This window comes from Ammospiza caudacuta, chromosome 2 (assembly GCF_027887145.1).
Source record: "Ammospiza caudacuta isolate bAmmCau1 chromosome 2, bAmmCau1.pri, whole genome shotgun sequence".
Lineage (NCBI taxonomy): Eukaryota > Metazoa > Chordata > Aves > Passeriformes > Passerellidae > Ammospiza > Ammospiza caudacuta.
In genome coordinates, this window is record NC_080594.1 from 19,474,221 (window position 1) to 19,499,678 (window position 25,458).

The 25,458-nt window shown below is 40.6% G+C and overlaps 1 protein-coding gene across 7 annotated transcripts; it reads right to left on the reverse strand.

The window, feature by feature from the left end:
* Positions 1-2,668: 2,668 nt before the first annotated feature.
* CD47 (CD47 molecule) lies at positions 2,669-24,554 on the reverse strand. 7 transcript variants are annotated; one of them, XR_009274485.1, is made up of 12 exons: positions 24,360-24,554; positions 20,871-21,221; positions 19,500-19,535; positions 16,239-16,328; positions 14,445-14,546; positions 13,985-14,077; positions 13,369-13,464; positions 11,809-11,901; positions 10,066-10,097; positions 7,720-7,744; positions 3,843-5,048; positions 2,669-3,106 (listed from the first exon to the last, which is right to left on the reverse strand). XR_009274485.1 is itself a non-coding variant. In XM_058800593.1 (12 exons), exons 1-11 carry the CDS (start codon positions 24,403-24,405, stop codon positions 7,063-7,065), a joined length of 990 nt encoding a protein of 329 aa, XP_058656576.1. In that variant the 5' UTR covers positions 24,406-24,554; the 3' UTR covers positions 2,669-5,048; positions 7,061-7,062. The 7 variants fall into 7 exon arrangements, 6 of the variants coding, with proteins under 6 accessions (XP_058656576.1, XP_058656574.1, XP_058656579.1 ...); XM_058800593.1 differs by adding an exon at positions 7,061-7,088 and having other exon boundaries at positions 2,669-5,048; XM_058800591.1 differs by having other exon boundaries at positions 2,669-5,048.
* Between the last annotated feature and the right edge of the window lie 904 nt (positions 24,555-25,458).

A 25,458-nucleotide genomic window follows, 5' to 3' on the forward strand; every position in this document is an offset into this window, starting at 1 on the left:
TTCATTGACATGAATTAGTGCAAAATGCCAGAGAAACCTGATTACCTTTTTCTTCAGTGAAACTAAGTTTGGCTGTGCTCAAACTTAGATGAAATTAATTGCAAATAATAGATCTTAAAGGTCCCTTTTCTCCTTACTGCTGTCTGAACTTCCATTTGTCCTTGGATGAACCTTCTGTTTAACAGTACAATGGATTTCCATTGATTTGTTGGGTTGGGGTTTTTTCCCTCTTTCCCAAGTACCTAGTTTATTAAAGAATACTGCTCTCACACAGAAAAAAAATGCAACCAAATGTTCTTGCTCTAAAAGCAATTCCTGCAGCACTTCTGGAAGAAAAAAAGGAAAGTTAAATTAATGCAACCAAATACAAGTACCCTCAAGCCAAATTCTAAAAAATGTTGTATCCTTTGTTTTTCCCCAGGTCTGGTAACCATTCCAAGTTTAACCTGCACCCACCTATTGTGAAGCCTTAAAAGAAAGGCAGAGGGTGTGGGATGGGTTAGGAAAGGGGGAAAACTAATTACTAGAGGAGTTTCAGAATCTTTCACAATCTGCAGGTACATAAATTGTGAATGACAGTAAAATTCAGTACTTTAATTCAAGGTGAAGGTGTGCCAGACCTTACTCTGCACAAAGCGTAAGAGTTGCTGTGCCCAGGGGACATCACTGAGGGGTGGAGGTAGAGTCTGACTTCATGTGACAACTGCACATCCCCAAGGACCTCCACGTGCTCAGCTGCTTGGTCACATGCAGACAGCAGCACTATACAGAACAATGGAATTATTAAGGTCAGAAAAGACCTCCAAGATCATCAAGGCCAACTTTTAACTAAACAACACCCTGTCAACAAAACTGTATCGGTGAGTGTCACATCCAACGACTCCACCACTGCCCTGGGGAGCCTGTTCCAGTGCTTGACAACCCTTTCAGTGAAGAAACAAAATTAGTCCCTTAACTCTGGAGGGTCCAAAAGTACCAATTTTAGCAATGTTAGGAGAAACTGTTCACACTCTTCTGGCAAACTTGAAGTTCCTATGCTCTTTAATTCTCCCACCAAACTTGTATTCATGGCAGACTCTCTCTTCCCTTCACAGCACCCACTCTCCAGCCCAATAATTTCAAAAGCCTCCTGTCTGTAGTCTTTAAAAAAAGCAAAAGAACAGAAGAAACCAAAATTTGTTTCAACACTGCAGCTTTCCTCCCCCAGAGCAGATGATCCTTGTCTCCGGGCTATTTACATTTGTGTATTAAATTTTTTTTGACAATTCATCATTTCATTGAAAAATAGTCTGGTTCTGCCCTTCTCTTGTACTTTTTGAGTACTCCTTGTCCTTTCCCCACAGCCCAGCTGCAGAGTGAAGGGTTTGGGGTGCACCTCCCAGGCCATGCCCTACCCCTGCTGCGCTGCTGCTGCAGGCACAGTAGGGAAGCAACACGGAAACCAGAGGAAGCCCAGCTCACACTTCTTCATCCTGAAAGCTTTGCAAGAACGCTCAAGGATACAGGAAGCAAGGAGGTGCTGAAGTCCAAGACAGTACTGGCTGCATCTATGACAAAGGCACAGAGCACTAGAGCACAAAAGCATTATTTTCCATAGGAAAGAAATAGAAATTCTTCTGCAAAGTGGAAATGAACCAGAGGCTGCCCACCTCTACTCTTAGGCAGGTAACTCGGTAGCAACTGCTGAACTGCAGAGCTCTGATCAAGCGCTTTCCAAAGGCTTCTGGACTGGAAGCTCACATCTGGGTTGGTTTTCCTGCTTGAACTGACTGGAGCAGTCTGGATCACAGGTACTGAGTGTCACTGATGGTACTGTGTTGAGATATTCTCCAGTCACACACATTTAGATGAGCACCATTTCTCACACCCTGAAATTCAAGCATGCAGCTTTCCTGAGCTTCAAGACCAGTTTTCCTGAGCTTGCAGCTCACCCTGCAGTTTGGTCTCTGCACAGAAAATTCTAGAACTGTTAAAATTCTGTTTAAATAGCTCAAATTGTGGTTCATGGCTTCTTTAGAGAGGAAAGTGTGCCTAGAGAAGTCACAAAACATTTCTGCAGAGACATTGAAGTTCAACAGCCACAGTTAAAAGTCACCTTGAACAAACAAGGGAATTACCAATAATTTCCACTGTTCCCATCAGCTCAGCTGCACTGGAGAGGATGTGTGAGTAGAAAGCCTACCAGGCACGACTCGCAGCTCCCTCTCTCCACAGTCAAATGAACTTTAAAGACAACTTCAGGAAACCCAGAACTCATCCAGCAATGCTTCAGCAGTAACACAAGGGATCCTCTTCTCACAGAAATACCATTGCAGGGCTACAAAAATGGACTGAAGAGAGGTGCTGCACTGCTGTTTCTGAAGTTACAGTGGCAGCAGCAGCTTGTTACTCCTCATTTCCTCCCACACCACAGTGGGGCAACAGCACTTGATGGCTGATGTTGGAGAACACAACTGAAGTCATTACAAGGCAGCCTACACACTCAGTTTACCACCTGGATGACCTTTCTAAGGAAAAACACCCAAAATCATCTGCTGCAGCCTATGTAACCCTGATAACATTCCTGCAGATCCAGTAACTAATACATAAGGACAGGGAGAAGAGCAGCTATGACTATAAATTTATGGAAGCAGCTACAGAAGTTCAAGGTGCTAGCAACAAGAAAATCTCCTGCAAAAACAACTTAAAATGACTTTATTTTTTAAGAATATTAGCACAATATTTACAAAATAATTTTATGTTTCATAAATAAAAACAGTTTCTTGGGTAAAGACTATAGATCTATAGATATTTAAAATGTCTATATATTTATATATCACACATATGTACACACAAAATGAAAGCATACAGTTATGAACAACTTTGGTTTAAATTACTGGTGGGAAAGGGCTGGCTAGGTGTACCAATGACTTTTTGAACTCCCACTTTTAAATTCCCACCTACACGAAATCCAGCCCTTAATGCAACAGGATGGTGGGTTTCTCCCATTTCTGGGGCCATGATACTGCAGCACATAGCCAGCCACTGAGCTCCTCAGGTTTTGACAATTCCTAGGAACAGCTCCGCCTGATCCCACGGTGACACAGCGGGGTTCTGCTGCAGTTTGCTTTAGAGAAATGAACATAAAGCTATTATACATAATTGTTTTTATAAGGCAGAATACCTCAACAGAATTCCAGTTAATTTGGTTTTTTATTCCTCTGCTGCTAAGACCTTCAACTTGACAGAGGGAATCACTAGTTATAAATAGGGAGCACTGCACAATACTAAATTAATAAAATTTTTATATTGAATTGTAATGGAGAACCATCTCCCATCTTTAGTTTGGTATCACTGAGATTATGGAAAAACCTGCACCAAAAGATTAATCTGTAAGAGCTCAAACCTTACGTGAATACTCCCACAGGCAAAGCAGGACAGTAAACGAGAGCCATACATGTTTCTCCCACATTTTATCACATGGGTGACCCTCTTCCCTGTGTCCAGTTCCACTGATCCCAGTGAGGGCTGGCCCATAGCTTGCTTTAAATGGCTCAATCCTGCAGCCTTGGCAAGAGGGACGATTATGACAGCACCTACTGTAAAATACGACACCTCAATTTTGCTTTGTTAAATTCTTAATGCAACTCGGAGTTCGACGTGCAGAGACCCAAATCTCTGCAACATGCACCCACAAAATGTATATGAACCTTGGTTTGTAACATTCAATTCTGACAACTGCCAAATTACTCAGGATCTTTAAAAACATGGATTTTATTACGTGACTGTTTGGCAACAGCTTTCCAAACCAAATTTTAAATTGTTAGAAGGAGAAAACCGTGTGTGCCTTTGAAATACAGTACCTTAGTACAAACAGGAAACAGTGTCAAGATTTCTACAAAGCATACGCAAAGTCCAAGAGCAGCCAACTATATTGGAACAACTCTCAAAATAGCTGTAAAACATAGCAGAATCTCATGGAATGTGCAAGTCCTAGTAAACTGATTTTTAACCATATCATTAGATATATATACAGAAACTGAGCTTCCTCACTCCTCATCAGCTCTTCCTACTTTTTATTCTATGTATTTGTGATGTAATGGCAGCAACACAAACCTGGGCCAGAAATTATATAGCTCTTTTCCATTCAAGAAAACAAGGTTTTAAACTGTCAAAAATATACTAAACAGGAAACTTCTATTTTTTATGAAGCATCCGCGACTTTCACAAATTCACGGAGTTAAGAAAGCCTGCAATTGCTTCCAATTCCACACACTGCACAACATGAACACACACAAGAACCACATTCAGCATTAAGATTACCAGCTCCTGTGCTCTGTAATTCCAGTGCTGAATTAGGCTCCAACAGCTAAGCAGTTTCCCATCAAAGGGTACAGAGGAGGCACAGAGAGCCCTCTCACTGGACAAAAATATCAGCCACCAGAGCATACATGACTACTGTCCACAGAGAGGAATACTAACATCTCCTGGAATTAGAACTTTGTTAATAATTTCAAGAGAGCTGGGAATAAACTTTGTACTTATGCAACTTTGTGACTAACTTTGTATTTCTTTAATAAAAATTTGCTGAATGTCAGAAAAGATGTATTTGTACAATCTCTACTTCCTGCTTGTATCATACACATAAACCATACTTTGTCCATGCACACAAATAAAGAAAACAATAGTCTAAATGGTATTGCAATTTCTGGGCTCAGCAGGCCCATTATCAAAGCAGTGACTAATGATAGTTTTTGAAAATAATACCACTAAGGATTACTGCAGGGAGACTCTGCACTGGGCAAACAGTGCTTTTTATAGTCTCACCCTCAACCATCCCATGTACACCATAACAAAAGAAAATAAAGATCACATGTGGGCAAACACACATGTTCCTTGCTACAGCTGCTGTGACTATAAAATTATGTCATTTATATCAAAAGCACTTTTGCCACACATGCAAAACAACTAGAGTCCTGAAATTCTTCTCGATGAGTAGTGCATCTTCAAGGCCACGGTGTATCAACAACGGTGTACTTTTTATATACGCATCACATAGCTCTGCGGTTCTGGGAATTTAAAAAGAAAGAAAAAGAAATATTGTTTGGGAAGAACAGCAATGCTATGCAAGTCACAGCTTACAGATTTATTTTTTTCCATTTCAAAATTGAAAGCACATTTAGCATTCAAATAGTGGGAAAAGATGCTACTAACAGCAAGTGATGTTTCAGCCTCTCCACAAAAGAAAGGTGGACACCGTCTTGGAGCTTTCACTCATGAATTTGAATAAGCTGAAGTGGCTCACAGGCTCAGCTGCCTGACCCACCCTGTCCATATATTTTAATGCTGGTTTACTTTCACATGCTATTTTGTAAGCTGGTCAGCTTCAGCATCTGATTCATCCCTGCTTCAGTCCGTGTGTGAATTTTCCAGGGAAGGTTAGCACAGAAGCAGGTAAAGCTCAATAGGTTACTGCCTCCAGCATGTGAGTCAGAGCATTTGCCTTCCATCTGTAAAACCTTCTGTCACTGGTTAGGAGCCATCTTTCAGAGCAGAAAAAACAGACAGATTTGTACCTCTCCCATAAAATTAAATAGGTAGTTGACAATTTCTGTGCTTTTGGAAACTCCACCTCTAGAGCACTAGAGGGTAGGTTTTCATAACCTAAATGAAACCCAAGAAAAAACAGGCAACTTAAAAATTGATCTCAAATCAAAATTCTGCCTTGTTCTTCAGAAGGCTGAGGTAACTGCAGAGACCCCATCCTGATCTTCCTTCTGGTCTGCTCTGAATGCAATGGACTGGCAAAATCTACTTGTTTCCTGGTCTCAGCTCTCTCAGGAATAAGCAGTAGCCAGTCCTGGAGCAGGCCCTGCCTTCTACTCCATCCAGCTGAGATTACACTAACTGGTATACATTTACCAATGTGTTTATGAGACACCAATGCACTTGTCCTTTGTACTGTAGAAGTGTAATCCTATTGGTTTAGAAAATAATTATATGGGACATTTGGATGAACCAAATGTAGTAGTCATAAGTAACACAAATTGAACAGCACATGGTATTTGTAAGGAAACCTGTTTTTTAAACTCGTACACCTGTTTTCAATTACAGCTAACTAGTACCTCACTTATTTGCTTGTTGTCAATTCATGCCTCCTAGAAATGGCATGATATAAAAGTATTTCAAGTGAGCTAACAGATTTGGAGTGAGTTTACTCTTCCTTCCAAGTATCAAAACGTTGTAATTAAATATAGGAAATACTAGGCTAATATAGGAAAATATAGGAATACTAGGCTAAGGGTCTAGTGATACCTCATGACAAGCTTGCTCAGTATTCAGGGAGAAACCTAAGTAACAACAGCATCAACAAGTGCTTTTTTTTTATCCTATTCCCATGAAAAGTACAGCTGCTGAATAGAAAAGACTCGATAGTACTGTTTTCATTTTCAAACCTTATCATCTATCCTAAAATTTAAGCTCTTCAATGAGAGCAATCTGAAAAGCAATAAACTGAGTGAAATCTGACTGGAATACAATCTAACAAAACCCAGAGAATTCAAGTAACACTTAAAGAGGGGGAGAGGGAGAGAAAGTTAATTTTAAACCACTTTCCTGTGGTGATCCATTGAGGATCACCAATTAAAATGCAGAGAGAAAGCTTAGTCATATCAACAACAACAAAACAAACAAAAACAAAAAATAAAAAAACACCAACATAAAACAACCAAAAACCCAAAACCACACCCAAACAGAACAACTCACCACCATTCCATGCATCTTAAATATTCCACAAGCAAAAAGGAAACATAAAGCTATTTGACTTTCCACATTTGATCACAAACACTATTGCACAGTTCTCTCACTGACTCATCCTCTCCACTGTTTAGGAATACACATTCTTCCCCTATGTTTGATATAGGATACATGTATTCTTTCTTTACAATTAAATACAATTTGAGTAAGAACAGCACCCGCCCTGAAACCTGTCCTCCAAGTTTCATTGAAATAGCACTGGGTTACTCTAAACATCAAAACCCTCAAATGCTGAGCCATTAAAACAAGCATGTGTTAGACTTACCATCATTCTAACATCACTCCTTTTGCATCTTTAAAAGTCAAGAAGATGGATTAGTAATGAGTGAAAGAGAAATAAATGCTTTACAAGTTAGTATTCATGTTAGTTCTGAAATTCAGGTTAGAACTTGCTACTACTCAGCATGCCAATTAGTGAACTTAATAGCAAAAAAAAAAAATTCAAAGTCATCCCTTTTTCACTGTAAATTTCCCTCACCTTAAGTGCTATCAGTCTCTCAACACCATGAGAGTTGCCCCAACCCAAGGAAATCCAGAAAGAATAGAGTGGTAAGGATAGATTTCGCTGTGATCATTAAGTATTTCACCCAAATAAATCTTTATGAATTAACATCAGTTTTCAATACGAGTCCCTTAAAAGCTGGACATTTTGCAAAGCAAAGAGGGTGGACATAGTATAGTGAGATACTAGATTTGTCCTAAAACAGTCAAACAGTGCCTCTGGCTAGCAAGCATGGTGGCGTAAAACAGAGAGTCTGGAGCTGCAGGCAACCTTTTATTGAGAAATCAAGCTCTTACTGACTCACAGAGCCACATAAGTTGCCACACTGATCTGCCATCTTAGAGTTGTGGTAGCGGCAACTAGAACTATCTTTATCCATAATTAATCCCTTAATGAGAAGAAAAACCTTGAATATCACCTACCATTTAGTGGTTCTTCTACAGCTTTCTGCAAAACATTTAAAAATATATATATGTATAAAAAGCCTTCATGTTTACTTCTGGCTGGCCACAGTTAAATTACTCTAATTGACATATACAGTAAGTAGTGATTCTATAAAAACGAAGAAAGCTTAATGTTAATCAAATTAATGACTAAAGCTCTGGAAAAAAAATATCAGTCAATAGCTGCATTCTCCAAGTAGTTTTCCCTACTGTGATGTTTACCCAGATGAGATACCCCTACGTGGCAGCGGAAGCCATGCAGATATTACTTTTAAGCTCTAAAACCTAACTGATAATTTCTGTCATTTGATCAATGGTTAGTAACAAAGCAGCACAACTAAAAAAGAAAAGAAAATTAGTAGCCAAGCAAATCAAGTGGAATCTCCTCAGAAAGAAATACATGACAGCTGTGCATTTAGTCTGGTAGACAATCATCAGAAACAACACATGCAACCTACAGAAATGCTAAAAAAAAAATCAGTACTTGGTTAAGATGGCAGATTTCAAAAACACACCTTTTTGCCCTCTGACTCAGGAAAATTTCAATAATAATTTTTTAAGCATGCCCCAGTGTGAAAATTATGCCCTTCACCAATATTAAGTTTTCCACAGTCATTAGATGACACAGAATCAAAGTGTATTCTTAAAACTACTTCAAACCTATTTACTGCCTCAAAGCACAGCAATATAGGCTGAAGAGCCCTTGATGGAAACAAGCAGGATGTTAACACACTCCAGTTTCCACCAGGAATTTCCCTAGCAGCCCTAAGTTCATAAACACAAATTAGATCACTTGAATTCCTCTGTAACCAGCCCTCACCTATCTGCAGCTGCAAAGAATATATTTGTACTAACTGAGGTTTCCAATGACATCTAAGTTTTAAAAACTTCTTTTGATTTCATTTCTGTCCCAAATTCAGAGAGTAACATGATGTTCATTCCTGTGCTGCTGTGGCTATTTATTTCTCACTTCTTTGCTGCCATGGAAGACCACCTTGTGGGGAGAGCAGCTCATAAAGAGAACAGAGTTCCCATCACAGGATGCTATTTTGCATGCTTCTATTTACAAGCAAAGTTTATTTACAAGCCAAACTAAGTTAAGGAAAAAACCCCACCCTCCTCTTGCCCTGTTTACTTCCCTTCTACAAGTAAGCACAGGATGTCAGATAAAGGCAAGATTTCATTTTGAATGAAGCATACTTTCAATTAACTTCTCAGCTCATTTTTATAACATCTCTTAGCCTCTTTCTTCCATCTTTTAAAGCTCTGTGCACTTATATTCCTTCCATAAAGAAAGACTAATCCTCTGAAATACTATTCCTTACAATGAAAATGAATGAGAAAAAGGAAATAATAAAAAAAAAAAAACCTAAAAACCTCTTGTCCTAACTGCAGTCAGCTCTCACAGTTAGAAACCATCTTCCTTCAACAGCTGGGTCTCAGGCTTTAGACTGGAGACCTGAAAATGTGTCTCAAATGATGGCTGGCATCCAGAAGGTAGGATGAGTTAGTATTTGCCAGATCCCCCTGCTGCAAGGAAGTTTTACTGGTATTCTACAGCTGCACCTCTCTCCTTGCTTCCAGAAGACACCAGAAATTAGGCAGTTCACATTCATGGATCACTCAAAAGCATTGTGTAAGTCTGTGAAAATTACTGTTTAGAAAATTATTATTTTACAATCCAAAATTACCAACTTCGAAAAAAAAAAAAAAAAACAACAAAAAACCTTCTAAAAAAAAAAAAGATATTTTTCCATTTGTTCTGTGTTACCTAAAGACAGGCACTTTCTTTTCAGAAGGTCTCATCAAATTATGGGGCATTTTAGGAAAATCAGAAAAAAGTTCAAGGTTATGCCATCTGTATAGCCAGGAACTGAAGAGAATACCAAAGAGTTCTGGTCTACAAGACCACAGGAAAAAACCTTTTAAGTCTTTCTTACAAGCCATCTGGATGTTTTACACTCATGTTAATGAAAAAAGCTTTTTAATAAGGTGAGCAAAATGGCTTTTGAATATTCAGGTAAAAGAGTGCACTGTAAAGGAACATCAAACTTCCACCACCTTGCAGTGACAGCAATGGAAACTCCATCTGGGCACAACAGTCAGAGTAAGCCTACGTCAGGGTGGCAATTACAGTACCACAGACACACTCAATAGGGACAATGGAGACCACCAACTCACTCAACATTAGACATCCGTTACACAGCCAGAACTGTTGCTTGCTACCAACCTGGTCTGAATTCGAACTAGTGAAGAAAGGTTCAGTATCTCACTACAATCCCCTGAGCCATCTAGTCACCCCAAATTTATTAATTTTAAGCTTACCCCCGGACGAGGATGATCTTTCATTCTGGAACCTAAAATAATTACAAAAAAGTGACCAAGCAGATGAATAAATGTTACAATTAACCAAATAAAAACACAGAACATCAAGGTTGTTAAGGTTGAAGAAGACCTCCCAGAACATCAAGCTCAAGCAACCAGCAAGCCCAACCCAAGCAACATCACCACCACTAACCCATGTCCCCCAAGGAGCTAAACATCACTTCCAGTGATCGTGATTTCACCATGTCCTGGGCAGCCTGTTTCAATCTTTGACCACCCTTTCAGAGAAAAAAATTTTCCTAATATCCAATCTAAATCTTCCCCAGCACAACTTGAGGCCATTTCCTCTCATCTTGTCACTTGTTACCTTGGAAAAGGTATTGTCTACTGATAAAACTTGCAATGGAGTTGTAACACACAGAATTGCAGCTTCCTTGTCCAAAGGTAATTAATTCTATGATCTGGAAATCTTAGAGCCTCTAAGCACGCTTCTGTTTAGGAAACAGAATAATCACCTAGAGCAACTGAATGGCTCCATTCATGCACTCAGCTCTAAAGGTGAATTAGGTTACTCACTATTCATTGTGCTTATTTTGGCATGCTAGAATCTACCCCAACAGTCACATCTGACTTCTTCAGCCAGCAAAATCAAACCAGAAATGCAACATTTATGCAGACCATGAACACATAGCATTGAACACTATACAAGTTTATCAAAGTAAACCAAAGTCAATAAAACAAATTTATTGCTGTTATTAAAAGGCTTGATTCACATCTGCCATATTTTTGACTTATCTTAATTTAACTTGGATATCAAATATTAGGCACTCTGCCTTAACTTCTTCTCTACTGGAAATTCTCCCTGTCTCAGGGTCTATTTCTGGCCACGCCCACACATGGTGTGCACACATCAACCTGGGAGCCTGCACCGCTCAGTGCAGACTTGTGACTGCACTCACTGCAAACACTTCAGCAACCTGAGCCTGGAAGGAACATATCCTCAGCTGCACAGTTCTCTGTCCACAAAGGGTGGACAACCAACAAGAGCCTGTGCACAGCTTGAAACCAAAGCCACTCTGACCCAAGCTGTAGAGTCCATGCAATGTTATGCTGTGGTGTGCCAGCATTCCAATCACACAGCATTGCTGGGTTTTGCTTATTTAGCACATCTTTAAATCTCTCATCTTTTTGAGATCTGATGAACAGATCAGTTTCTGAAACAATGCCTTGCTATTCTTTTCTCCTGGGTTTTAAAATTAAGCAGGAGGGAAATCAGGGTTCACTAAAATGAAAGGTATGCCTTCAAATTGCTCTTCTTTTAACCTACCTCTACCTAGTGCGAATCAGTGGGCAGATTTTTGCTTCTTTAAATCCATGTTTTGATAAGGTTTTGTCACCACCATCCCACAACCCACTCCACAGAATCCTTTACACCCTTTTGCTCTCTTCATTCTAAGATCCAGCTGGCCAACTGTGTAAATGCAGAACTGAAACAGCAACATCCCTCCTACAACTGAAACACTCTTACTTAAGAAACCTGGCTGTGTTGATCTCGAAACAGTTTATGATGATAAACTGTGGGTTTCTTAACTCAAGATTCCCCACACACTTTATGAAACAAAGCCAACACATACAGACAACTTCTCAGTAATTTTTATAACTAACTGTGAAATCACTCCTTGTGCTCAGATAAGTTATGTCCACTTGAAAGGAAAATAATGCAGAATATTAGGTGCTACTTACCCATAATTAACACGTAAGCCAGACTAAGCAAACTTGCAATAGCCATAATAGCTGAGCCAGCAATCAGAACAGACCCATGTAATGGAGGACAGGCTGGGAAAAACACAATAAAAGAACTGTGTCAATTGACACAAAAAAGCCCAAACACTTATTTTCAGATATAACTGCTTAGTAAAATAAATAAACCTGATACACACAGGCATGTTTAATTTCACTTTCAAAGCTATCCCAGAACTACTCCTGCATATTTCTTTTTTTGTATGCATTCTTTAATGATACAGAGGCATTTACTGATTTATCCCGCTTAGTTGATACATCTTAAATACCAACTGTTTTGGCCTATAATTGTATTACATGACAGAATACAATTCTGTTGTTGTTACAACAATCTGTCAGCTCAACCCAGGATGAGCTGATTCTTCTGACAGTTCAGGGTCACTGAGCTGAACTCCCCAGAGATACAGGTAACACTACAATGTATGTAACGGAGAAGAACACCCTGAAAAAAACTAGGGACACTTCACATTTACCAGCATTATAAAATATCCTCAAAAAAAAAATCCTTGTATTAATGCTTTACCAGAAATCTCTCATCAGTTTATTTTACTATTATAACTTACAGAACTTACTGCAAGAACTTTACAGAAGAAATACTTCTGTAAATACTAACCAAAAGGCATAAAATTCAAATCACAACTCCACTGAAAGGGCTGTCATTTCACCCAGATTGAACACATCTTTAGAAACCACTTCAAGGAGAAATAGGTCTTAAATCCCCGAACCAATGACTAAAATGAGGAGTATCTGCACAAAACAATAAATCAGGAACATAAAGTGCCTACGAGGAACACGAATATGCATTCTCCTACTAAATATATTGCCAAGGACAACTGGTCCTAAATTGACCCTTTTCTCTGCTGGGGGGTTCTCTGGTGGCACAGGGGAAGGCAGGGAGGCAACAGAGGGAGGCCAGAGGCAGGGATGAGAGACATCACCGTGTGTGCTGGTTAGCTGGTGCTCCCTCACCACAGTGACAGTAACTTTTTCAGTGATGCAACAGTGTCAGCCACAACCCCACTTACAACAGCCCGAGAACAAATCCAGGTTTACTGTTTCTACATTTACCTTCTTAATGTGTTTTAATGGTATTCATTGAAATATTAATGGACTCAGTTTAGCAAGGAATGTCTGATTGAATCACTTAACATGTGAAAATTATTATTATTTAATTTCTAAATACCCTAGGCCCCCAGTAAGAATAACAATAGTCACCCAAAATCAACACTAACATGCAAAATTGAAACAATTAACTTTTTTTTTAAAGCAGATGCTCACAGAATGCAGTCATGAAACTGATGTATGTAATACTTCCTTTAGGCTATTCTTCTTTCACCACATAAAAGTATTAGCACAGTAGTCCTAAACTACATTTACAGAAGTTACTAGTTAACTTTCCATGTAGTAAAGCCATTTTCACAAAGTTTAAGTGTTAGAAATAAACGAACATCAGGTGTAGACAAGAGTAAAAGGCACACTTTCACAGAAGACTTAAGTGCTTACCTGAGACACACAGTGCAAAACCAACTATAGCAATTATAAATCCAAGAAGTTTTAAACCTATCAGAGCCAATGTTGCCTGCAGCAGACTGTCAAAAACTGGGGAAAAAAGAAATAAAATTATAAAATTTAATTACAGAGATGTAAAACACAGGTAATTGCATAAAGGTAGAAATCAGATTCTCCTAAATTCTAAGCTCAGCCAACCAGCATGGTAACAAATCTACAAGTCACTGCAAGTCAAGGCTCCTGTATGTATACATAGACATACACTTTTTTATATATATATATAACATTATAAACAAACTGCAATTAGAAAAAAGGGAACCCACATTCTCAGAGCCAATTATCCAACCCACTCCCTAAACCCAGGAAGGGTGAGCAGAAATCACCGATGTGCCACCCTAAATTCACTGTTCAAGCAGGCAACTTGTACATCTTCTGTGAAGCAACTCAGCCCAACAAACACAGGCTAAACATTTTGTTTCAAGATACTATACATGTGATGAACCCAGCATGCTATTGTAGCACCTGTTTATAAAAATTAGAGTATTTTGTAGATTATGGAAGTAGCTCAGTTTGCTTCAATCCATGTGTTAGTAAGTTAAGAAATACTCACCAATTCCAAACATGACGTACTGAAGCGGTACCAAAATCACAGCAGGGATTACAAGGAGGCCAAGACCAGCCTGATTCTGTACAGTATAGCCATCTGCAAACATTTATGTGGCAATCAGTAAAACCAAAATTGTTAGCTGGATAAACGCATAAAGCAACAAACATAAATCACTGGCACCACCAAATTTTCCCACTGAATGAACCACAAGTCACTCTAGTCCCTAATATTCATCCAAGGCAGTAGGACAGAAAATACACATAAATTTTGAGTCAGTATCTTCCTACGATCACTTGAGGGCCTGACAACCCCAATGCTGTTTCTGCTGTAGTCTGTATATTCTTTTTATTTAAAAATTTAGTAGATGGCAACTAATAGGTGGTACTAACATCCATACTACAGAACTGAAGCCATTCTTTTCCACTCTTATTCTCTTAAATTGAGAGCAATTTTAATCACTTACCTTGCATAAAGAGAGCAGCACCTACACCAACTAAAACTGCAAAGATGACAAGTGCTACAATAGTGCACACTTTCCTCTGAGGTTCAATTTCGTATTTTAGGCCTTAAAGAGACAGAGAGGAAAACAATCAGACACACGGATTCTCTCACTGAAATACACAGATTTATGACTTGGACTGTCCCTAAGTAAAGAAACTCAAACTCCTAAAATTTACAACTATATCCACTCCCAAGATTTAATTTGTTTTTATTAATTGATATGGTTAATATGGCTTACTCAGAAAAATGACACCTGGCATCAGGGTTCTAGTCAAATTCTTACTTTCCCCTTTCATGCAGTTCAGCTGATATGTTATCAGAATAAGTCTGGAACATGGTACAGGTTAATTCAGGTAGATGCACTGCTGATATTTAAATGTTACAGTAAATTTGTTACTCAGGTGGATGTCAAGAGAGGGGGATTAGAAATTCCGTATTTCATTCTCTTCTTTATGACACTGTGTGAGCTCAGACACATCACATCACCTCTGTCCCCAAAGGAACTTAAATCCTAAAAGTCAGTCCTGTAAACGAAAGTCACAAAAATCCACCTCAAACAAACCAATACAACACCTCCCAACGCGCAAAACCAAGAAAACAAACATTTACAAATAATACACAGAAGAATCATGCCCAATTTAAAAACCTAATTAAAGGCATAAATTATCATTGGTGGATTCCCAGGTTACCTAAAAGAGTAAAATTAAAGGAAAAAAAAATGCACCAACACAAAAAATCCCAACAAGCAATAAGTACACCCATGTTTATTAAGTTAGAGATAGGACACCTCATTTTCCCCACAGAAGCCAAGAATTTCCAATGAATTGTCCAGGTGCAAAAACATCCAAGCAAGCTAAAATTACTCTTATAAAATGACAGTGTCTCTCCATGAAATTATTATTTTCCTAAAAATGTTGTAAGTTCTGCTATGAAAGCAGGGCAATGACAGGTTCTGAACAGATCAGAGTTTCTATACCATTATAAAATATGAAAATCAGGAATATAACAATACAGAGATCAAATAATTTTTTAAAGTATGTATTAGTTTTCAACCTTGGATCATGGATAGACCTTTGAAGGGTAACAACACTTCCAGAGATTCACGAAAAGTAATAAAGGAAGTTATACATAGATAGCTGAATATGTATGTGATTATTACAAATCACTGAGTGCACTTACTTTCCATTTCTTACTGAATTGGCTCTTACCTGAAATGTTTCTTTTTTTAAATTTGTTTACTTTTTAGAGGTCTAAAAATTGAAAAAGGCTGAAAAATCTCAAAGACTGAGGTAACAAATTGCACCATCTGAAAGACCACGACATAAAGCACACTCTCCATGGCACAGATGTTGGACAACAGTGTATAAAGAACATCTATGGATGTCTGTCACTGGAAAATTGATGTATTGCCTCTAAAAACATTTAACAAAAGCACCGATGTCAGTGTTAAATTATAGCTAAGCCAGTGCTAAAAGACTAATGAAAAGATTTACATTAATAAGAGAGCACACCATCCTTCTATCATATTGATTTTATGGCCATATAATGAAACATTTTTGAATTATTCAATAATGTCATGGTGAATCAACTGTGAAGAAAAGCTTCACACAAACCACGCCTCTGTGTATTATCTGGATCAATTTCCACACATCTTTTAGATGTGAGTATCACCTTTCATTTTACATGGGTGCCTTTATGCATGGAAATGATTTCAGGACAATCAGCAACTGCAAAGAATTAAAGAGCAAATACTTACCAATAAAAGTTAACTGAGCTGCACATAAAATAACAAGGAAGCACACCAATGATATGATGACAGCCTTCTCCATTAGAAGGAACCATGATCCTAGTGAATAAACAAAGAAAATTAGTAGGAAGAGAACAAAAGCTGAGCCTATTTGCTTTGCATTTATCATTCCTCTTAGGCTATGCTTAGATTGCCCAATACTATATGAAATTCAGCATTAAGAATTATAATAGGCTAAGAAACCTACGTCCTCTACCTTTGTATTTTTCTATGTGACAACCTACTTTTTCAGCACTTCCAGCCATCCCAGTATTTTCCAAACTGGAACTATTAACTTCCACTGGAGCAGAGAATATGCTGGTGCTAATTTGTGGCACTACAAGCTACTGAACTTGAGGAACGACAAAAAATCTCTGTAAATCAGTAAAAAACCCCAGTATTTATGCTAAGCAGAGAAGATATGAAAGGTCCAATCTGATGCCTCCTCAGCCATTCTATCCTACCTTCAATGGCAGTAACTCCAAAAGAAATCTGGATGTATGGTAAGGAATACAGGAGCTAGCCAAATGAGAGGGAAACAATTTGAAGTCCTCCCAACATCATCCATCTAGATTTTTTTCCCCTGCATTTTGGATGCCATAGGCTGTTCAGTCAGTCATGCTTTAAGACCCTGTAAGCCACCTTCCAACATAAAATTCTGAAAATATCTCCACTGAACTAGAAAATGCAGTTAATTCTTGCATCTCTGCTCATGTATTTATTTAGGCTCACTCAGTGGAACCCAAAGTCTCCATTTCTGACATTATACTTTCCACCATTCCTCTGCCTGCACATTTCCTTCCACAGAAATTTCTAATCTTTACTAAGATGCATTTGTTGCATTGTTCTCCATACATAAAAGTGGTATCTGTTGCTCCAGAAACATGTAATTATGCAGCAATACCTCACAATTTTAAATGCCAATTAAATAGCCTGAGGGCAGCTTCTAAGTTCACAAATTCCCCTCTTTCCCTCCCCTCCTCCCACAAGAGGCCACAGAAGTAGATATAGCGCACACAACAGAAATACACGGCAAACATTAAGCTGAAGGCAAGAAAATGGAGAAATTGCTTCTAACTTATTACTGTCCTGTTTTGAAAAGGAAGTGAGTCTTTTTGGAGTTTGGTGGTCAAACCAATAGGTGCTCAGATTTGAATATTGGCACCTGGTGTGGCCACTGGGGACATGGATACACCTCTGAGAACACGGGGGGGTTAAATGCCGAGAACTCGCTGGAAAACTCTCTCTTGGTTCTGGTGGGTGAAAGAGAAAGCTCCCCTGGGGGACCAGCTGGGGGTTGGGCAGGAGAGGAGAAGCCATGCAGCCGGGTGAGGTAGGCCAGGGCCTTGGGCAGAGAAGGGAGGTGAAGGCCTCTGGAAGGGTGGAGCAGCACAGAGAGAGAGCGAGCGAGAGAGAGCGCTTGTGCCATCTTGAAATTTGATTTCATGAGCTGGCAGCGTGGCCTGCCAAAAAGGAGGGGGGGGCCCTAGGGGTGAATTTGGGGGGGACAGGTGTCCCAAAAATGAGAGACTGTGCTTTTTTTGAAACTGGGCAAAGCATCCTTAAAAGGGGAACCCTAGAAGCAGCTCTGGTCCATGCACAGTAGTGAGAGCACTGGGTGTGGAAGGAAGATGTCACGATGACAAATGATCTCCGGGTGGTGCCACATGTGACATGGAAACGCAAGAGGTCTCAACTGTGCTTCCAGGGAAAGCCTATGGCACAAGAGGGACTCCTCTCCTCTTGATGAACTGAGAATTTATTATCTGAAGGATAGTGATGGACTGAGAGTTAGTGATCTGAGGGGTGGTAACTGAATTGAGAAGCCAAGGTTTTGTCCTACTGTGGTGTATTGGAAGTTTGGTGGGGGAAGGAGGAATGTTTTTGGAAGGTTTTCATTCTGAGCTCTGTGTGTGTTTTTTTTTACATATAGTTGTAGGTTAAGAAAGGTTTTTTTCTTTATTTCTAAGCTGGAGCCTGCTTTGCTCTATTTCTAATCACATCTCACAGCAGACACCAGGGAGAGTATATATTCATGGGGGCACTGCCATTGTGCCAGCGTCAAACCATGACACGCACCAAACAAGGCTGATTCACTGAATTGTTTGATGCAAGGCTTTTTGCTTTATCTGCAATATTGAAAAAGCAACTGATATTGAACAGTAACTTGTAATGCACAGTGGCTGCTCCCTAGATAAGCCAAATCCCAGTGATGCTGTTTGATGCAACTGCAAATAATTAAATAACTGCAAGCAGAGACTCTGAGAGCCACTTCACTTCCTCTGCAGCACTTCCAGCTGACATCATCCAGCGTAAAGAGAAAGCAACCAAGAGCCTGGTATCTGCTGGGGCTTCAGCATGCAACACAGAATCATGTGTGGTCCTTGAGTGTGAAAGAATTTCCTGCACAGAAGAGTTTGCAATACTGCAGACACATGCAACATGCAAGGAAGAGGCTGAAATGAAAATGCTGAAAGCATTTTCCTGGAAATATACTTCCCTTACTCTGGTGCTTCATAGTAATCAACTGAACTCCTGGCATAAAGCAGTGCTTTGAGAGCCAATATAAGGGCAGCCAGTTCCAAGCTAAGAAGAGAGACTTCCAGACTGGGGAAAGAAGAGTGAAGAGAAGAGTAAAGGGAAAGAAAACAGGGGGAAAAGCCAAGGAAGAAAAGAAATGAGGACAATGAAATAAGAGGAGCAAAAAAGCAGCAAGCAAAAAGATGAAAGATGATGAAGAGAGGAAAATGAAATAGTGAATGAAAACTTGACAGTCACACTCCTGATCAGGAAAGTGTGTCTGTGCACAAAGACGAGAGCACTTGCACAGAAATCTTGCTCACACTTTTACTGCCTAGGTGAATCCAGGAATTCTTTAAGAGAGATGGAGGACAGCTGCCTCTTGTATGACTATCTTTGTTGAAGCATCAATTGGAACATGCTAGTAGTGACAGCATGAATTCATTGCTCAGAAATGATGCAGTGAAGACTGGTACAGGATTTCCATTATCCACTAACCCTTTTCAAAATTCACTCACTAAAACTTTCTTCGATTAGCTTATTGTCTCAAGAGTTTCTCTAGAACACTGAGGAGGAGCAAGCAACAAAAAGTTGTGCAGAAGAACTGAGAGAGAGAGCAAGCGACTGTTTTCCTTCACCCTCAAACCTAAGTTTTATGTTTTCTAGCATATACTCTCAAACCTAATGCAACCTCAAGAGTTTTTCACTAACCACATTCCTCCGATGTTTCGTCGTCGCAACTGTCAACTAGAAAATGAAATTAGAAAAATTATATCAGTTTCCTGCTCTGTTGTCTTTATACCGATTTCTTAATTATAAACACAAAGAAAATAAAACTTGCAAATGGGACTTGATTCTCCTACATTCTCAAGCCTTGCTTCCTCTTCTGGAGAGTAACACTGAATTGCATAAACAGTCAAAAAAGTCTGAGTAAGCTGTAAGAGAATGAACAGAAACCACATGTACCTCTTTTCTGTTTTTGCAGCATTCTAAGAAAAGAATGATATTCTAGCATCTTCCCTTTCAGTGGCTGTGCCCTTCTCAATTTCAGGATCACGTTTGCTATGCAGGGTATATGGTTAACTCAACAACTAGATCCAAATGAGAATTACACAAATGCCTGCAGGAGGACACAACATCTGTTTGAGCTTCTCAAATATTTTATTGTGAAGTGTGAAAACTAATAGCAAAACCAAAAAAATTCTGGAGTGCGTGGGTAAGGCTCCGTGTGCTACATATATGGAACACATTCAGTGCTTCCAAGCAGCTCTCCAGAGGCAAGTCTCCTGTGCACAAGAGATGAACAGGGCACACCTATGTCCAGTGAAACTGTCACATCTGCACAGCCCTGGACAGATGACACAAGTACAGCAGAACCTATTATCCAACAGCTGAGGTGCTAGAGAACGTGGGCTGGGACTGACAAGATAAAGTAAAACAGCTCTCTAGAAGAGAAATTCATTTAGTGAATCTCATTCATTTCAACATCACTTTCAACACCATCTTTTGAAGATGACATTTAATGCTAGAAAACCACAACAAGTTGCCATCTAGCAGTAGCATTTTCAACCTTGCTAGAAAACTGCCGACTTTCAGACTGAGTTTTAGAGCTCTTAAAACAGAATTTCTATTAGTTCTACCTGTAGCTTTCCAGCAGAGTTAAAGGTTGCAAGAAGCAATTCTTCCAAGAAAAGATCTCTGCAGACACTGTGATGGATGTATACATTCCAGTATTATGATGATCAGAAATATCTCACACAATAACATGAGACTGCTGAATATATCAGCATCTACATAATCAAAAATATGTGGTAAAACACATATTTTCCATATAGGACCTAAATCATGCTCAGACATTATTACAGAATGAAAAAATGTGCTCAGATCTTTCCCACGGAAGCACTCCCCTCTAACTTAAACCTAAATAAGCCATATTAGCTTACAAGTTAGCAGGCCTGGGTGCTACATATTTTACATTTCACTTTAAAGATCACATTGCCGTGTTCATTATTTTCTCTTTCCCTTAAGATTTTGTTTGCTTACCCCTTCCAATAGGTTCTGAAACAATAGCAGGCAACTCACCTGAGCTGTTTACAAGTTGCATTCTTATTTTTCCTTCTCTGTTTGATTCTGTTACTTTACAGCTGTAATTTCCAACAACTGCTTGTCGACTGCTAATCGCCAGCGAGGCCACACCCTTGATTAATTCCGACGGGGATAGAAGTCTTGCAGACGAAAATGAGGGATGACGATTAATGTTCTTGGTTCCTCCATGATAAGAAAAAATTGTAACTCCTTGACTTGTCCATGTAACAAACATGAATTTTTCACTGTTCTGGATTAGATTAGTCGCGTAACAAGGCAAAACTACGGTTCTATTACAGTCATTTTTTTCTATAATACTCGTCCCAGAAAGTGTCAACTGGGCAGAACCTACAAAGAAAAATGAAAATGGACACATTAGAATTATTTCTTAATACTCAAAAACAAAGAAATAATTACAAGTGAATTGGGAAAACAAAACAAACTCTCCCGTGAAACCACAAAAAGAGAATCACGCTTCAAGGGATCATCAAAAGATGAATAAAAAGACATTATAATAATTCTACAATTCTAATTCTACACAAACTCAAGCCATTCTCACCATAATTTAATATATAGATATGATAACCCATCATACACTTGAAAAAAAATTTGGGTTGCCATTTATTTACTTGGACACTTCTATTTCACAAGGGGAAATTCTGTCTGGTTTCTGCAAAACCTACAGATAACATTAACCATAGACTGTGCCACTGATGTTCAGTTTTTTGCTGCTGATCACACAATACAAACTGAGGTCCAGCATCAGCTCCACCCAAGCTCCCTTTACAGCTCATTAAGAACACAGGGAAGAAAGTCTCATTATTACACTTCTGAGAAAAGGCAGGCAGGGCAGCTTAGGCAAGAAAGCTTTGTCACTTGTTCCCTCTCATCTCTGAAGGTGGAGCCAAATGCCCATAGGTTTAGATCACTTCTTGCGAATTCTCTTTTCCTTTCCAGTGAAGAACGTGCACACACAATACCAGATATTAAATAAGATTACTACTTAGTATTTCACTGCATACACAACAAAATGGAAAATGGAGAATTTGTAAAAATCACCAACCTGTAGTACAAATCACCATGACTAATGTCTCTAACAATCACATTCAATGCAGGTGAAGAAAAATAAACACCTCAAAGGATTACGTTACCATTGCTGGGTTTTCCCATCTCTCTCCCACATGGCACCACAGTTCTAAAACAGCAGAACTGACTGACAATTGTTTCAAGACAGACCTCAGCCCTATGCCAGGACTTCATCACAAATGAAGATTTATTCACTAGCTCTTAAGAATATCAAAAATTGTAACAGCACTATATAAATTACATCAGAAACCAGAAAAAACAGGTTAATTAAACTAGTTTGGATGTAAGCTATGAGGGCTTTGAATATTTTATTTTCTCTATTTTTCCTTGTTTGTGTGAAATCATAACAAAGTTTAATCGCTTTTTTCATAGTAATTGCTCCCAAAAGTCCCAGAGCCATTAATAATTCAAAATGTTTTACTACATCCATCTGATAAAACCAAATATGTGAAAGGATATGAAAATCCCCTAATACTGTAAGCACTGAGACTTACAAACTGGAATAGCTCCAGAGACTTCAGGGAAACTACCTATATTCACATGTATAAAACCAGCTCAGAATGATGATATGTATTTAATGACTAAATAAGGGCAAGGGGAGAAAGAAAAAAAAAAAAAAAAGGAAAGGGAAAAAAAAGTTATGTCACTATTTGCAGTAGCTCTTTAATTTTTTTTCCCCTCAAATCAAGAATCTCAGATTCTTGATTTAAAAAGAAATCCACTCCTGTTTTAAATATTGCTTTAGTATTCTAACACTATTTCCTGGATTACTACTGAATAACAAAGCTTAAAATAAACTGGCTCTGTATGTATTATGCATGACGGCGTTTCGCAATGAGGAAGAAGTATTCTCCGGTTTACTCATTGTGTTGCATTTTTAAACTAATAAAAGTAACAAAAGCAGGACAAAGGAGTCATACACAAACCTCAACCTATGCCCTAATAAAAATCTAACATATACAATTAAAACATTCAATGGTTCTTTGTGAAATAAATTTCACATTTGTTTCACACTATATCACGATAATAACTGCTGGAATTTTTCCTCTTTTTTCAGAGCCAGCACATTCACATTTTCGCGGGCTGAGTGCTCTGCTTTGACGGAAGAGGTTGTGTGGCTGCCCTCCCACCGACGGGAGCCCCACGGCTTCCTGCAGATGGTTCTTCCACTACCGACTTCCCAACGATTCTGGGGCTAAGAGGAAGCCAAGAGAAGCCTCTCCCACCAGTTACCAAATCCTGCAGGCAGTGGATTACTGGGTGGGCTCTTCGCCTCCAACTTTCTCGTAGATTATCATCTTACAGGCGTCACATGAAGGTGGCAATTTTAGAGCCTTACACTACGCAGCGTGGGGGCTTCTGAGGAACTCGCAGTTGCGAAGCTGCCACAGAAAGGCTCTGCACATGCAGAGCAAATTCAGAACTGCTGCACACAGTTGGCAGAGCTGGTTAAGTGTGGTCACTGCACCTGATGGGAGCCGGCCCTTCTCACCTCCTCATGCAAACCACGCTGGGGCACTCGACATTTAAGCCAGTCTACGGCTAACTCCGGAACCCAGACTGGGATTTCGACATGAGGTTTAAACACTCAAGTTTCGATGTGCTGCTTACTGACAGAACAACACCTACAGCACCTGCACCTCGCTGAAATCTTTTTAGCTCTGTCCCTCCCACTGAGTTTCTTCTCAAGGCAGAGAAATAAGAATTTAAGACTGTGCAATATCAACTGCACTTCGATGGCACACAAACCTATTAAAGATCAAGAAACGCCGCTAACCCCAGACCCTGTGCAGCGGGGGACCAGCGCGGCAGTTCAGGAAAGCACAGGGAGCTGAGCTGCCCTAATGCACAGGGAGGTGAGGAGCAAAGCTCTGGGCACGCTGTCTCTCCTCTCCCCCGCAACTTCTGAGGGGAGCAGCCCACCGCCGGCCCCGGGGACGATGCGGGAAGCCGCGGGGGCTGGATAACAGCGTGTGTGTGTGTGTGTGTGTGTGTGTGTGTGTGTCCCCGCTCCTTCCCAAAGGATGGCGATCTACCACTGCGGACCCGCGGTCCCACACGCGCCGGCTGCCAGCAGGAACAGCCGGGAGTTCCGGGCAGGAGCGCCTCGAGTCCCCTCACCGAGCGGCGGGAGGACGGGCGGCGGCCGCTCCGCCCCGCTGGCCCCGGGACCGGCCTCCGTCCGCCGCCACCCGACCCTCCCCTTCCCGCGGTTCAGGGGGCGGCTCAGCGTCCCCTCGCACTCCGGGAGCCTCGCCGGAGACACCGCCGCGGTACACGCGCCGGGACCGCACGGGATGCGATGCATCTCGGGGCGATCGCTGCGGCCGCAGTCGGAGCAATAGGGATAACGAGACAAGGAGAGAGAAAGGCAGGAGAGCGGGCGCGGCGGGCACTCACCTGCGCGCAGGGCACCGAGCAGCACGGAGGCGGCCAGCAGCCACATGGCGGAGCGGCGGCGGTGGCGCGGCCCGGAGCAGCGACGGCTCGAGCGGGGCCGCAGCGGGCGGGCGGGCGGAGGAGGGGGGGAGGGTGGGCGCTCGAACCGCTGATTGGCCGCGCCGCTGGCGCGGGGGGCGGTGCCGCCTTCACGGACAGCCCCGCACCCCCCCCACCCCCCCACCCCATACTCCGCAGCAGCCCGCGGGAGTTGAGCTGCGATAAGACTTGTTTTTAGTGGTGTTTCGTGTCTTTTTGAAGTGATTAGCAGGACCTATATCCCATGCCCGCCTGAGCTCCGGAGCCGCGGTGTTGTGGATCGGTTTCCCCGCAGGCACAGCGTGGCGTTCGGGGCCGCGTAAAATGGCTGCCAGGGGAAGAGGGGAAGATGCCGGCTCCAATGAAAGGGGAAGCATTGACAGGGTGACTCCTCCACCGCTTTGTTGATTACGAAACATCTTGATTTTTTTGAAGGGCAAGATCCCCGTTGGGGTGGGCAGGGCCGCGGCCCGGCGGGGGCGGGAGGGGACGGAGGGAGCGCTTTCGTTTGCCCCGTCCCTTCCCGTTAGTCAGCTGACGCCGGAGGCTGAGGGCATCCTCCTTATCGCTAAAAGCCTGGGCAGGACCAGCTTTGCCAGGGCTACATTTGCTCCTGCTTTTAGTCATATGCACTAAGTACAAGTGAAACACAAAATGTTCAAAAACACTGAAGAACTTGTAAGGGATCAGTTGTTGCACTTAATTTAAAAGCGAGGATAAATGCTCCTTTTTCCTATGTTTGCAGTAATACATACATTTGACTATTTCAGCAAATGTTTCAACAAGAGGTTTTTATTTTCCAGGAGTAGCTCTTCTTAGAACTTTTAATGTAGAGTTACCTTCAAATTTTGAATCTATGCAGACTTTGTTCTCAAACATATGTGTTGGTGAGGCATTAAAGAAAGGACTGTTAAATATATTTGGGGAACATACCTTTATGTACATTTATAGATATGTTTATATTTGCAATGTTGTTACAAGACCCAAAGTTCAGCAGAGGATGAAAGCCAGGGCAGAATCA

Bases quoted from the DNA above. Each gene is read 5' to 3' on its own strand.
- CD47 (XM_058800591.1), bottom strand. From the start codon at position 24,405: ATGTGGCTGCTGGCCGCCTCCGTGCTGCTCGGTGCCCTGCGCGCAG. The intron at 13,465-13,984 runs GTGAGTATTTCT...TTTTTTCCCCAG, and splicing joins GTACGTCATGTTTGGAATTG to TTTTTGACAGTCTGCTGCAG. The intron at 5,049-7,719 runs GTAGGTGATATT...TTAAATTCCCAG, and splicing joins TGTAGAAGAACCACTAAATG to AACCGCAGAGCTATGTGATG.